At 44.7% G+C, this 14963-nt stretch overlaps 1 protein-coding gene across 17 annotated transcripts in view; it reads right to left on the bottom strand.

The window, feature by feature from the left end:
* The window catches only part of Ctnnd1 (catenin delta 1), a 49041-nt gene that overhangs the window by 19132 nt on the left and 14946 nt on the right, over positions 1 to 14963 (bottom strand). For 12 of the 17 annotated variants that reach the window (XM_075984710.1, XM_075984711.1, XM_075984714.1 and 9 more), the window contains exons 2-6: positions 6877 to 6994; positions 5353 to 5642; positions 3171 to 3242; positions 1991 to 2143; positions 1231 to 1763 (exon numbers count right to left, since the gene is read on the bottom strand). In XM_075984710.1, the coding sequence (XP_075840825.1) occupies positions 1231 to 1763; positions 1991 to 2143; positions 3171 to 3242; positions 5353 to 5547 (953 nt within the window). In that variant the 5' untranslated portion in view covers positions 5548 to 5642; positions 6877 to 6994. The remainder of the gene's footprint in view (positions 1 to 1230; positions 1764 to 1990; positions 2144 to 3170; positions 3243 to 5352; positions 5643 to 6876; positions 6995 to 14963) is intronic. The other 5 variants (XM_075984713.1, XM_075984717.1, XM_075984702.1 and 2 more) reach the window with 2 other exon arrangements.

Genomic DNA, 14963 nt, shown 5'->3' with positions numbered 1-14963 from the left:
TCCTTTAGAGGGAGGGAGGGAAGGAGGGAGGAAGGGAGGAAGGAAGGAAGGAAGGGAGGGAGGGAGGGAGGGAGGGAGGGAGGGAGAGAGAGAGAGAGAACAAAAGAAGGGCCTCCCAGACAGCCAGGTAAATTGGCACATGCCTCTCATCCCAGCACTCTCTCTGTGTGGCAGCGGCTAGCCAGAGCTACACAGTAATACCCTGTCTCAACAACAGAAATAAAGGGAAGGGAAGAAGGAACAATGGAGGGTGGTTGGAGGGTGGGAGGGAGGGTGGTTGGAGGGTGGGAGGGAGGGTGCATCTATCAATCACATTCTAAAATGCACTTCCAAAGCAACTACTGCTCATCCAAATAGTCACCCTTCATGTCCCAAAGATCACCCCAAGGAGTAAGTCCCCTCAGCATAGACAGCTAGCTGCTTAGTGACCTTTGGGAGTATTACTAAGGGACCAGGGACCATTCCCTACTCGTTACCTCATAAAACCCTAACTAAATACAAAGTGCCAGGGCTTCTGTGAGGTCAAGAGTGACTGTTTATAAACATCAGGATTATAACTACAACAAGGACAGTCCTTAAACAATCTTAATTGTGTTCTAACACAAAAAAGTAGCTCAAAAAGTTCTCAGAACCAGGACTGTGAGCACTGCCAGGCTCCGGGCCTCACACTCTTTTGTGGTGTTCCGTTCTCTATCACCAAAAGAGAGAGATCTCAGGCAAAAATTATAGCATAGCAACCAAGTCTCTTCTTTAGGGCACAGAACAATAACTAATCACTTTTTGGATTTAGAAATGGCCACAGGATAGTCCAAACTGGCCTTGAACTTAGCTGCAATGTCCCAGGCTCAGCCTCCTCAGCAGTGGAACTTATATATAAGCAAAAGTCATCACCTGGCCACAGATCACTTTCTCACCAACTGTGGTGACACACACTTGTAGTCCCAAGACTTAGAAGGTTCAAGGTCCTCCTTTACTACAGTAGCCAGACTGGGGGACAGATTGAGACCCTGTCTCAAAAAGCAGTGGCAAACAAATAAAAACAAAAAACCACTTAGTGTAACGAAAATGGCTCTAAGAACAAGAAAGGGAAGACAGCAAGTCTACATGTGATGAGCTTCCATGGAGGAAAGGAAGTGGTGTCCACAGGCTCACTGACCCCGAAAGCTCAGAGGACAACGCTACCCTTCCCCATCTGGACAAAGGAGCCTTTCTTCCCCTCTTCCTGCCCACCTGAGGCGTCGGCGAGGGTCCGATGGTGTTCCTGTCCGGCGAGCAGTGCCGTAATCGGACATCATGCCGTAATCTAGGTCGTCATAGCCCATGCTGCGCTGATCATCCTCCAGCCCATAAGGCTCTGGATGAAAGCGATGCAGATCCACACTGCTCCCCCCTACTCGAACCTGGGGCTGGGGACCATAGACATCTTGTCTACTGGGTGCCCGGTAGCCTTCCATGCTGGGTCTATACCGCTCCTCAATGCGGGTCACCCGGGACAGACTGCCATAGTTGTCACTTCCGCCCGGATAGCCGTCTTCATAGTGCCGGCCATACCCATCTGGAGGGTAGTGGAAGTTCCTAGGAAGAGTTGCCGTGCCTGCCTGCCCCACATAGGGACCAGGTCCCCCATTGCCATTCTTTCTGAAGTCACGGCCCAGAGTCTGGATATAGCTGTTGGAGACCGAGGCGTCCACAGGCAGTCCGTCCGGTCCCATGGGGACTGGCTGTACCGTCCGCGTTGTCACCGTCTTCACAACTTTCTTAACCTTCAGATAAGGAATGAGAAAAGGAAAACCAATTATTGAAGGAAATGAAGAATCTAGGTTTAAATTCCACACTATCCTAAGAAGAAAAAGAGAAACCTCTACCTCCTATCTTTACCTACACATCTCTCTCACCCCACAGACACCCACCTGAACCCACCCACCTGGTCAACTCTCCACTAAAGACCACAGATAGCCCATCACTCTACGACACACGAATCCCAGCTTACGGTAGTCTCCGTTCGCCTAGTGGTCCCATCGTCTGAGGTCTCCACAGAAACAACAGACATGGCTCCTTCAGGGTCTTCCTCTGTGTAGGTTTCCACAATCTGCCCTGGTTCCTGCATCCTGGGGATAGTGCTATACAGAAGGTGGTTGTGATCCTACGAGAGAGAAGTGACTTAGAAACAACTAGATCTATGTAGTAACAATCCATCCTAATAAGAAACGTTAGCGCTCTAGAGACAGAACGTCTTCTCGCATCTCGCACTGGCCTCAGGGTTTTCAGAAAGACTGGCTGTCCTCTTCCAAACTTGTAAACGGCAGGGCATGGTAGTACACACCTTTAATCACTGCACTCAAGAGGCCAAGGCAAGAGTATCAGTGAGTTTAAGGCCAGCCTAACTTATAGCCAGCCAGGACTACATAGTGAGTCCTATCACAATAAAGTAGTAACTTGTATTTTGAGACAAGGAAAGAGGACAAACCATCCTAGTAGCAGAAACAGCAGATTTAACTTCTCATTCTGGTCACTTACTTGAATAGAAACTGTTAACTGTTACATCTAATCTGAGTAACACTTCAAGAGAATAGCATACTCAATAAAGATCTTTTAAGATTTAGAAAGAGAATAAAAATAATCAAGAGGGTTTTACTGTGCTGTAGGCAGCACCAGTAGCTGACCTGGTGCAGGCTAGGCAAGCACTCTGCCTAACACTGAACAATCCAGAGCCCTCTTCTGACTTTTACTCTGGGACAAAGTTCCAGGAATTTCCCAGGCAGACCTTCAACTTTTGATCCTCCTGCCTCAACCTCCAAAGAGACTGGGATTAGATTTGCACCATCAGGCCCAGCAAGAGTTCTATTTCAATTTGTTTTAATGTCATTTATCAGATACTCCTCAGTCAGATTTCAGGTAAGCACCCCCGCCCCCCCGCACTCCTACCAAAAAAGCAACTGCAGTACCTAAGTATCAAATGAGGATACAGGAGCACAATGATAAAAGCCAAAGATTTTTTTAAATAAACAAAACTATATATAATTTGGAACAGCACCTTTTTATGTTCCTAAATTAAAGAACTAATTAATAAGTATTTACAATGAGCACTCCAGCACACCGATATGATCACAAAGACTGGAGAAGTAAAAAGATAAAAATGAAGCCATCCAGACCTTGAGTCAAACAATTACCTGGGGTCCGTTGAGTTTCAAATCTGAAAATTTCTGTCTCTCAAGGTCAGCATCGCCCATAAACCGGCCGTTCTGAAACATAGCCCACAAGACAATTCATTTTCTGGCCTTCCTTTGTTCTTTCAAACACAAACATCTTTCTCTCCAAACAGAGAAAAAAAAAAAAAAAGAAAGAAAGAAAAGGCTTTCAAGAAGGTGTTTGTGGCCTCAAATCCTTGCATCAGTATTCATAAAAGATCCATAACACTTCTTAATCTTAATTTTACCACATTCTCAACATTGGAGTCAGGTCTACAATTTTGGCAGACTGGGTCTCTGGAACATAACAATGCCAAATGTCAGGGTTTGAGGTCAGTAGTTTCAAGGATGTATCCCTAATGTCTTAAGCAGTGCTTGGGCACATGAGAAGCATTCAAAAACCATGTGCTGAATAAACAGCAGAGTCTCCTACACACAACCTTTTTGGAAAGCCCTAAAAAAAGTGAGAAAAGCTACGTTGGGGGGGGGGGTAATACAAAAGGCTTTCTTTATTGTTCTAGAAATCTTCATGCACTGCTACCATGGGAAACCCCCATTCCAGGAAGCTTTTTAAAGAAAGAAGAGTTAATTCTCCATTTCCAAATATGAAGGAAAGTACTCGGCGGTCCCCTTCAAGAAAAATCTTAATCTTTATCAAGTTACAGCCACAGAACATATCCTAAAATGTTCTTAAATTGCTCTGTCTTAAGCACCAAGAAGACATAACCTAATGACACTATATACACAAAAGCCTGCTTCTTGCTCCTTTCCCAGCAGAACACAGTGAGACCCAACAGCTCAGGACACTCTTCCTCCACCCATTCCCCCTTTACATAGACGACAATGCTGCAGGGGTAGGAAGTTAAACACGGCTTTCAGGAAGAAGGAAGGGTGTGGTTTCATGGCTGAGCAGAGGTTAAAAATAAAAGAACAAGAGAGAAACCACTAAAGCCTGGGATTCCCCACTTTCCCTCAATCTATCTCATTCCTAACTCTACTCAAGTTCCTGTAAATTTCCCTGAACATTGCAAACAGTCTCTTCTAAAATCCTGATTATTCACAATTCAGATTAAACCCACCAATTTTTAGGATTAAATAAGCAGCTGGACATGATTGTAATCCTAGCACTAGGAAGGCAGAGGCAAGAGGATCACAAGTTTGAGGTCAACCTGAGCTACATACTAGTATCTTGTCTTCAAAAATTCAAAAGTCTGGAAATATTGTTTAGTGGCCTGGCACACAAAAGACCCTGGGTTCATCCCCACCTCCTCATTCGTCAGTGAATAGTCTAGGATGTAGCTCTGTGGCAGAGCACTTGCCTAGCATGGTCAGAGCTCTAGAGAATGTCCCTAGCACCACGAAACAAACAAACGAACAATCAGTTAACAGAGCTGAGCATAAGCTCTGCTCTAATTCTACTCAGAGACCTCTTCAGAGGCAGTCGGGCACACACACACACACACAAAACCTCAGATAGAGTACATCACAGTAAAGTCAGACATAAGCCACAAGAAACAGAATATACTTCTTTTTTTCTAACACCAGCCCTCCCAAGCCCATCACAGCCAGTTATCCTAAAGACCTCCAATGGCTCCCGCAGTCACCTGGGAAACAGTAGCATAATACTCCCTCTACAACTCCAATCAATAAAGATTAATAACGACTCCTCCTTCCAAAACATGTTTTACACGCCCAATAAAAAGCACACAAGTAAAATTTGGACCAGGAATATACAATCTACCAACACTATAATGCTTTCTGAGAACAAACTGTTCTCTGGATGAGACTGAACAGAGCTAGAAGCTCAAGCTGCCCAACTTCTCCGACCACTAAGCAGACATTCTTCCCCTAATTTTTGACCCTAAGAGAAAGGATATCTCAAAGAAAACAGAAGTGACTTGAGTGTAGCTCCACTGCATTACCATAACTAGACCTGCATCCCTGCCCAGAAAACCCACTCCAGCAAAACAGGAAGTCCCCCAGCTCAGATGAACAACAGATCCCTTATCTCTTATTCAGTGTTTATCATACCCATGGCACAGTTCATCAGAAGTATACACACTGGACAGCCCAGGGCCAGTAATAGCATCTCATTAAGGATCCATAGGCTTCTCTTATGACCATGCCAAAGTCCTACCTGCGGGTCTGATGGAGAGAGGGTTACCTGATGCCGACGGGTGAGGGTGCCGTTAGCCATGAGTGTGTTGGCATCTTGTGGTGAGACCCGGACGCGTTCCAGTTGCGCCGAGACATGGCGCCGTTCCTCCTCCAGCGCCCGGGTCAGCTTCTCAAACTGGGCCTCTTGTTCCTTCACAGAGGCCAAGATGCTGGCGGTCGACTCCACCTCTGAGTCGTCCATGAAGGTAAGGGGAGGAGCCGCCGCAGGGCAGGATAAAAAGTGAGGTGGACCACAGAGGGAGTAGGAAGGAGGGAGTAGGCCCCCCTCACTTCACACTAGGGAGGGGGCGGTAAGAGAAAGAGAGAGAGAAGAGAAAAGATCACAGGTCAGAGAAGACAGATGAATTGTTAATCCCCAGTGCCAAAGATGCTCTCTGTAGTTTTACTGCAGTGCAGATAGCAAGACACCATCAACCAAGCTTGAGAGCCCATCACCAAGGTCTTCTCAGACAGAAGAGTCCTTTGCCTAGCCTCTTCTACACTCCACTCTCAACACCTATTGGAAGAAACGGTGGCAGCCCCACCAAAGTCTCTACACTGTTGGCAGGACAGGGAGACTTTGGCATGGGATTAAAATTAGATTATTTCTCCCTGGAAAATTTTGCAGGCTTTATTTTAATCAAAGTCTTAACTCCCTGGTACAGGTAAGCACTTACCGCCCTGCAGGGACAAGTTCCTCGAGATAACAGGGCAGCAGATCTAACCACTCCCAACCCTGAACATTACAAAGGTAGTGGAATGGGGAACCACACTAAATTAAAATGCCAGTTAGGAAATGGAAATATGCCGAGCAGTGCTGGTGCACACTCAGCACTAAGAAGGCAGAGGCAGGAGGATCTCTGTGACTTCAAGACCAGCCTGGTCTACATATCAAGTTCCATCCAGGACAGCCAAGGCTACAGAGAAACCCCAACCACAGGGGAAAAAAAAGATAGAGAAGGCCTCTACCACGTTTCCTGCACTTCTGAAGAAGTAGGTCTTTCTATCTTCCAAAACTACATAGCATTATAGAGGGCAAATATGTTAATTGAAACAGCAGAGTGACAGAGATCATGTCACTGCATAAAAAGGTTTAGCCTCTAGCCCTGTCTGTGGTGTGTCCTGTAATCCTACCTTTTCAGAAGGCAAACGATCACAACCCAAGGTCTGATTGGGCTACAGAAATTTGTGGCCAGCTTGGGCAACTTAGCAAAACCTTGCCTCAAAAAGTTGTTTTTTTTTGTGGCCAGGTATGGTGGCTCATGGCTTTACTCCCATCACCCGGGAAGCAGAAGCAGATGGATCTCTATGAATTTGAAGTCAACCTGGTCTACATATCAAGTTTCTGGACAGCCAGAACTACATAGCTGTCTCAAAACTAGTAAATAAAATGTATATTGTTCAATGGCAAACTAGGAGGATTTTTTTTTCCTCCTCCCATATTCCCTTTCCTCTTACCAATCCCCTAAGGAGAAGAAGACACCTAAAATTTTGCTTTTTAATTCTTAACAAATATATATCCCATACACACCTGTTAAGAGAAGGGTCGTAATTGATTGGTTTAGCACAGAGAACAGCCCAGTCTAGATTCACATAAGTCATGGAAGCATCCCAGCCACCTCAGCAAGCAGCAAGCAGGAAGGAGAGAGCTGCAGAAATACGTGGAGGAACATGAGAATGGGGGAAATAAACTATACCCAATGCATAAGTACCAGAGGGTAAGGGGGAGCATTAGAAATGACAGGGGTCATTTAAGATACAATTTGGAATTGCTTAATGTAACAATACCCTTTAAACTTTGCTGTGTTCAGATATCTGGGCCTTGGATGTAGGTAAAGCACAAATTGTACTGTCACCTAGAGTGACTCTACTTTTAATTCCATGCAAAACCAGACCAGGTTATAATGTAGATAAAAACCCACATATCCTCTGTTCCAGGCAACCAATTTGGGGGTGAAATTTGTTGTTGGAATGCCCTTCCCCCTCCTTGCCACCCTTAAGGCAGAAACCTCAAAGCCCAGTCCCGGCATGCCCACAAAGACATTGAGAAACCAATGCAACAGTCATGGTGGGGAAGACATGTGGAGACTAGCCTAGGCTGGGCCTTCTGCTTAGGCGCTTTCCCACGCTCCCAGAGCCCCACCAAACACAAAAGCTTGGGCCTATTTGCCTTAGAAAGTATCCAGCACTCAGCAAGCAAGGGAACCCAGAGGAAACTGATAAACAGGTGCCCAGTGAACTGAATTAATTCAGTCACTAAATAGAGAACATGCCGAACTGTTCCTAAATCCCTCCTACCCAGCCCTGGGCTCCCACAATCACTTATCAACTAATGTTTTCATTCAGACTAAATCCCAGTGCTACTTCCTCATACTCCTACCCCACATTCCAACAGGCCACCCAAAGGTCTTTAGTAAGTACTCTTTTTTTCTTCTTTCTTTTGCTTTGTTTTTTGTTTGTGACAATCTCCCAGGCTGGCCTCAGACTCACTGTAAAGCTGAAGCTGGCTGGCCTTGAATTCTTGATCCTCCTTCCTGTCTCTACTTCCCAAGTACTGGAGTATAAGAACTCACCATTCCTGGTTTGCTTTCATCCCCATTCATTTAAACACTTGTTCTGGCCTCCTGTGTGCAGTGACCTATGACTCCTCTTCCAGTTACTGATTCTACAGGGCCTGTCCAGTGACTGCACTGCAGTTACCGCTGTGGCAGCCTCCACCCTGTAATCTTCTTGCTAATAAAAGCCCAGGCGACCACTACTATGGGGCACACAGAAACAACACTCCTTGCCGCAGAGAAACGTTGCTTGTCACCATGCCATAAATGGTCACTTTTTGCCCCCACAACTTTAATTCGATACAGAGAGCTAGAAGGAAAGTTAGGGAAAACACTGAGGGATCTAGGTCACAGGCCAGGGTCTGGAGAAGCACCAACTTCTCCAGCATCCTGGCTTTCAAGTTGACCAAATAACTCTAAGAGGAAAGAACAGATAATGAGGTCGCATTCTTAGCATGGATATAGATGTTCTATTTAAAAGAGAGAGGCAGTGGCCGTGGAAGCAGGAAACAACTGGCAAGACAAGCCTGGTCCCAGTCCTGACTTCTGGGGGTGGGGGTGGGGCTCCTCCCATCTGCCTGGTGTCAGCAGCTCCACTCCACTCCGAGTCAGAGCCGCTGTGAAGACTGTGAGACATTGCTCTACAAGGTGAGGTAGTGAGTTGTTTCAAGAGTTACATTACTTCATGGTGATGTCTCAGCCCCAAACTATTTTGTGAAGTAGTAGATGAAATTAATCGGATCAAGAACACAACTGATTCTACAGAGTAGACGAGCTGGTTTCTCTACTCCAACTCCATACAGTAGGAGGTCCCAACCTAACCAGTGTTTCTGGGACAGACGGTGTTTTCTGGTACCTGGCAGTCCCTGCAGCATACAAATCTAATACACTCATTCTTATTTCTTCCTCAGAGCCTTACAAGATTGTAAACGAAGAGAACATGAAAAAAATGAAAAATTATGGCTTACATTTATTGCCCTGGAAATCACAGAAACCATAAGGAAGTTAAGTTTTACTGCAAATGTGAAAACAGACTCATAGGTGAAAAAATTAACCAAGTTTCTAGAGTTCATAGCAAATTTAGAATTTAAACCTCCGGTCCAGAATATTTTTAAAGCCTAAATTCTCTTCTATGCCATGCTGTCCAAACACAAGTCCAAGCAGGGCACATTGGCAAATGCTTGCTTTCCCAGCACTTACAAGGTTCAACAAAAGAACCACAGCCTGGGGCTACATGGCAACAAGACCCTTCAAAAAAGAATCAGTGAATGGTCGGCCCAAGCCCCTTAGACGGATCATAGGGAAAGAGAAAAGGGAAGCACACATGGGAAGCTACTGCCTGACACGCAATAGAGAAAGTCTCATAACTTGATGAATCACCTCTTCCTGCCACATACCATAAAGACTGTGCTACAGACCAGACTCTGCAAACCACTGACTGACTAGCTGGTATCAAGAAAAGTCCTCCAAGTCTTTCCAAGTTTACCAATTAATGTTGCCAAACAGATACTTTCTCAAAAAAAAAAATCATAAAGTGGGGTGTTTAATATTGTTATTCTCCTAAGATTATGTTTTATGAGAATAGCTGTTCACTTTTAGTAAGTCACAGGCCTTTGCTGGATGGGAGTCACCCATACTAGAAAGACCTTCTAAGTCTATAGCTTACTCATTCAAGCAATGGCAATGATTAAAAAGTCAGTCTCTTCTGTCGGAACTTCAAGGTAAGTTAAATCAAATCAAACGTCCAGGAGGGCCAAAGAACTGGACAGGGCAAACCAAATAACAGAGCAATAAAACCAATCACCAGCCGCACAGCCCTGGAATGATCTGTTCTTCTGTAAACTAGCTAGACAAAGCTACTTGGGGGCTGGTGAGATGGTTCGTGGGACAAGACTGTTGTGTACCAAGCCTGAAGACCTGAGTTGGATTCCTGAGACTACATGGCAGAAAGAGCAATCTGCTCCCTACAAATTGTCCTCTGACCTCCTCACAGGAGTTACAGTAGTCATGTTCCCAGACATATACACGCACAAAGAAGTGTAATTAAGAACATTCTTACAGGAATATAATTTGGTCATAGTGGCTCACATCACAGCACTAGGAGGCTGAGGCAGGAGAATTGATAGCACAAATCATCATTAGCATCATCATCCAAGAACATAGACTTTTAGATCTTGACTATATTCAAGTCCCAGATCCCAACATTTACATGATACTGGGCAAAGTGCCATTTTGCCTCTAAACCTCAGTTTTCTTCTCTGTTAAGGTGGAAAAAATAAACCACATAAGGGTAGCTATGAAACTAAATGAAACAATCCATGTGAAGTACTGAGAGAAAGTCTGAGCATATGGGAAGCCATTGGCCAGTCTGAACACAGCAACCAGTGCGGCAGCGTAAGAAACCACATGCCTTCCTTGCTCCCACCACTCCGATGGAATTCCTTACTTTTCTTACTTTTGATTTCAAAAGATCTAGAAAACCTGGGAGAAGCAATAACTCTGTTTAAGTTTCAATATCTTCTGGAGCTTTGATTAATGACTACGCCTATCAGGCCCCAAACACCTACACCCACACCCCCCAACACCCCACATGCACTTCCATGAAACTCAGGTGGATACATCCATACATGGTCAGCCCTGGGTGTGCACTGTGAAAGAAACCCCAATTTTCCCTGAGTTGAGGAGCTCTCTAAGCTTCGATCTTCAGGCTCTGGGGAAAGAGATTACGATCTCCTGTAACTAGTCCCAAAGTCTCCTCTTTTCTTTCTGTTAGTACATTATAAGTCAAAACTAATGCCACAAATGTATGTTCTCTCACTTTGCTATCTTCTGGGGCTATAAAATGATTTTTTAAAGCACCAAGCCTCGCACTGAACACCAATCAGTAACACAAAGCAAGCACCTATAACACTGCAGAAAGGCTATGTCCAAAACTCACAGTTCAATGTTCCTGCTTGAACACACACACACACAGAAAATTACCATTCTGCTTCTAAATCTCAAAGAATCATATTCTGTGAAAACTTTTAAGACTCCGTATGAGGAAGAATGCTTGTACCAGAGTCCCAAGTCCCAGTTCCCAACCCAACCCTCATGAGTTCCCAGCTTCTGAAATCCAGTCAGACTAACAGTATTTCTCACTCCTCTGTTAAGTTCATATCCATACCAAGCCCAAGTCCCTGGAAGGTCTATGCCTATCATAGTTAGCTCAGTGAGACATAAGGACCACAATTTAAGGCATAGTTGGGCTACAAACAACTTCTCAAAATAAAAAAAAAATTAAAAAGAAACTTCAAGGGCTGGGGATATTAACTGAATAGTGACAGTGCTTGCCTAGGGATCCTGAGTCCTAGTCACAAAACAAAGACCCAAGGACAGAAGAGCACGGCAGTGTTCCAGTTCAGCCTGGGCAACAAAGAATGACAATAACAGTGTTATTAATAATAGTCTAAAGGGGACTCTGCTTACTTCACAATTTCATCTCAACGGAAAACCACCGAGTCACAAGATTTACACCCCAGAAACTGCGGCCTTCCCAAGGCTCCAAGGCTCCACTTTACTGAAAAGGCTAAACAATAGTGTCTTACTGTGTCCACCCTAAGGCTCACTCAAGGAACTAATGGGCCCCTGGGGAAAAGAACACATCTGATTGCAGTGCCAAGGGAAAAGAACTTAAAACACATGAGAGCTTTTTTGCCCCTAACTTATTCTCCACATGGGGCTGGAAGGATGGCACAACAGTTAAGAATGTCTTCTGTCCTTCCACAGACCAAGCATGGTTCCTAGCACCCTAGTCAAGAAGCTTTGCTGGACAGATGACTCAGTGGTTAAGAGCACTGGCTCCTGTTCCAGAGTTCCTGAGTTCAATTCCCAGAAACCACACGGTGGCTCAAAACCATCTGTAATGAGATATGGCATCTTCTTCTGGCCTGCAGGCTTAGGTGCAGACAGAACACAGAAGAAGAGGAAGAAGCAGCAGCAGCTTCCAACTACCTGTAACTCTAGGTCCACTCTAGTTCTTCTGGCTTTCAGGGTACCTGTACACATGTGCACTTACATACATACATACATATGTATGTATATTACATACATACATATATATATATACACAAAAAAAATAAAAATAATAATAAGAGTCAGGCAGTGACTCTGGCGGCAGAGGCAGGTAAATCTCTGAATTCAAGGCCAGAGCTAGTTCCAGGACAGACAGAGAAACCCCCTCTAGAAAATAAAATAAAAAAGATAAAATAAAAAGAAAGAAAATATAATACATAAAAGTTTTATCCTGTGCTTCTGTGGTTGCTCATACCTGCAATCTAAACGTTGGGGAGACTGAGGCAGGGCAATCGATCCTTGGGAGTTGCTAAGTAAGGCCAGCCTGGGCTATATGAGCTCAAGGGCAGCCTCGGTTACACGGTGTGATCCTGTCCCCCTGAAAAAAAATAAATAAAACGGCCACCTTCCCCTAGCTGGCATGGCCACAGGCTGTGTTCTGGAACAATGCTCCTTGGACCTGAGAGGACATAGCCAGACTGAGGATAACAGGTTAGGGACATCTGAAGGGTCTGAAGGGCACAAATACATAGGCCACAGAATGGCCAAGGCAACAAAGCTTGGCCACCTTAGCCTGACTCAGCTCTAGGTAGCATGTGGCCAAGCAGAGAGATAAACCTGGCTTAGCACAAGCTAGCTTAGAACTCAGCATCCCTCCTCTCCTCAGCTTCCTGCTGATGGGATTACAAGTGTGCAATACATCCATTTCAGAACTTAATGTTTGGTCTCTTTTTCATTTTGCTTGTTTGAGACAGGGCTACTCTGCAGTCCAGGGCTGGTGTGTAACTCTATATAGCCCAAACTGTCTTCAAACTCTCAAATCCTGCTGACACTGGCTATTATACATGATAGATTTGCAGTCCCTACTGTAAATTTAAAATTTCAAAAAGCATATGGCAGTTGGGGAATACAGTTCAGGGCTACAAAGCTGTCTAGGATGCAGGAAGTACTGCATTCCCTCTCCTGGCTATATAGGCAGGACAACCACTAAAGCCTAGGAGTTTTGGAAACCATATACTGAAAGACATCATCTCAAAAGGAAGGGGAAAAAAAAGATCACTTCTGCCACCATGGCCTCCTAAGGTCAGATACTATATAAAACATTCCTGTTCTTTTCCCCCTTTCCTAAGTATCCTAGGAACCCCCAAACCCAGCACATTAACCTTGCCTAAATTGGGCGGCTTTGAAGTCAAGGAAAGGTGTGACTCCTATTGAGGAGCCCAGGACTGAGTAGCAAGGAAAGAAACAAAACCAGCTTCTCTCTGGAGTTGTCTGACACACACAGGACTGGTCTAACAAGTCCTCTAATCGCTCAGGCCAGGCCAACTCCCTCGGCTCTCCTCCCCCACTAGCCAAGGCTCTCTCTCTCTGCACTGGGACAAACACTGAGTTTTCTCTCGAGACATTGACACAGCTACTCACCTAGATCCCTCTGCAACTCTAGCTGAGGGACCTTGCCTAGCCTTATAAGGAAAAAGCGGGGCTCAGGGAGAAGCCGATAAGGAAACAAAGATAAAAGGGAGGTGTGGGGGAGGTGTCAGACTAGAGGAAGGGGAGAGGCCAAATGCCTCTCTCCTTCCTGAAAAAGGAGGGAGAAAAAGGGAAGGCAGTCTACAATGGGAAGTGAGAAAACCAGCAGAATTCCATGATACTGTTTAACTCTCCTCATTTAAAGGGAAATACTAAAATTAACTGTGACACCTTACACCCCCAGGCAAAAAATAAAAAATATCCAGAGAAAAGCTTAACCTTTGGGTTTAGGAAAGGTCATCCAACTGTCTGAACTTGGCGTTCTTTGTTTTACAAAGGCAGCATCTCACCCAGCCTTTTACTTCCTATCTTCAGCACTCCCATGTCTTTTGCTCATCATTTGGAAAGAGCATGGAAAAGTTAGAAGCACACAACTGAGTTACATTCGCCAAGTTCCAACTCCTCAAAGCCTAAGGAGAAGACAATAGACAGCCCTTTGGGGAAACACTTGTCTTTATGACCAACAAAACACTGAACCTAGGAAGAAAGCAATAAGCGGAAGGAAGCATGAAAATTTATTTTGCCTAGATTAGCAGGTAACAAATGAAACGCTTTTCCCATCTGAATGAAAGATAAAATACGAACCTAGAGTACAGCAACCACCACCTAGAAATTATCAGTAGCATATTCTCAGTACCTTCTGAAACAATACCAGTCTGCTTGCCTGTGAGATGGGGTCTAGCTAGTATCTCCGAGTGTGTTCCCTAGGTTCTTTGAAATCCCAGGTGGGTTCAAGTGGTTCCTTGCCTCACAGTAGGTATGTGCACTACTCCTACTGTAAACTACTCCTCAGAAGTAGCATTGCTGATAAGTAGTAGAAACATCCATATTCCTTCTTGATACAGAAGAAAGTGTAAGAGCTTTCTATGCTTCCTGTGGTTATGAGTCATTCTAAGTCCACAGAAGTTAAAACAAGAGTTTTTGTCGTTATTTTTTAAGCAGGATATGATAGCACATATACACCTGTAAACCAAATACTGGTTAGGCTAAACCAAGAGAATTTCAAGGCTAGTCTAAGCGCGCGCGCACAAACACAGCATGTGTTTGAGGAAAGGAGGTGGGGAGTGGACATGGGCAAGAAGTGAACCCACCCAGAGAGACCTGTGGGGCTTACGTACACTTTAAAAGGCAAACATTCCTCAATTCTGGGGACAAGTGGCTTGTATTCTATTTCAGACTAAGTTTCTTCTTCCTTTTGTTTTTGTTTTGGTTTTTTGTTTGTTTGTTTTCAAGACATAGTCTCTCAGAGTAGCTTTGTCTGTCCTGGAACTCCCTATGTAGACCAAGCTGGCCTCAAACTCAGAGATCCACCTGCTTCTGCCTCCCAAGTGCTGTGATTAAAGGTTTTCACCACCCAGCATCAGAGTAAAGGCTTTCACCATCACCCCGCATCAGATCAAGTTTCTTTGTATAAGGAACAAGCACTCAAAGAAGAAAGGTAACATAAAATAAAAACAGAAGAAGAAAGGTAGTAGACAAA

The sequence above is a fragment of the Microtus pennsylvanicus genome, chromosome 9 (genome assembly GCF_037038515.1).
Source record: "Microtus pennsylvanicus isolate mMicPen1 chromosome 9, mMicPen1.hap1, whole genome shotgun sequence".
In the NCBI taxonomy this organism is placed as follows: domain Eukaryota; kingdom Metazoa; phylum Chordata; class Mammalia; order Rodentia; family Cricetidae; genus Microtus; species Microtus pennsylvanicus.
This window is presented reverse-complemented; position numbering and strand designations above follow the sequence as displayed.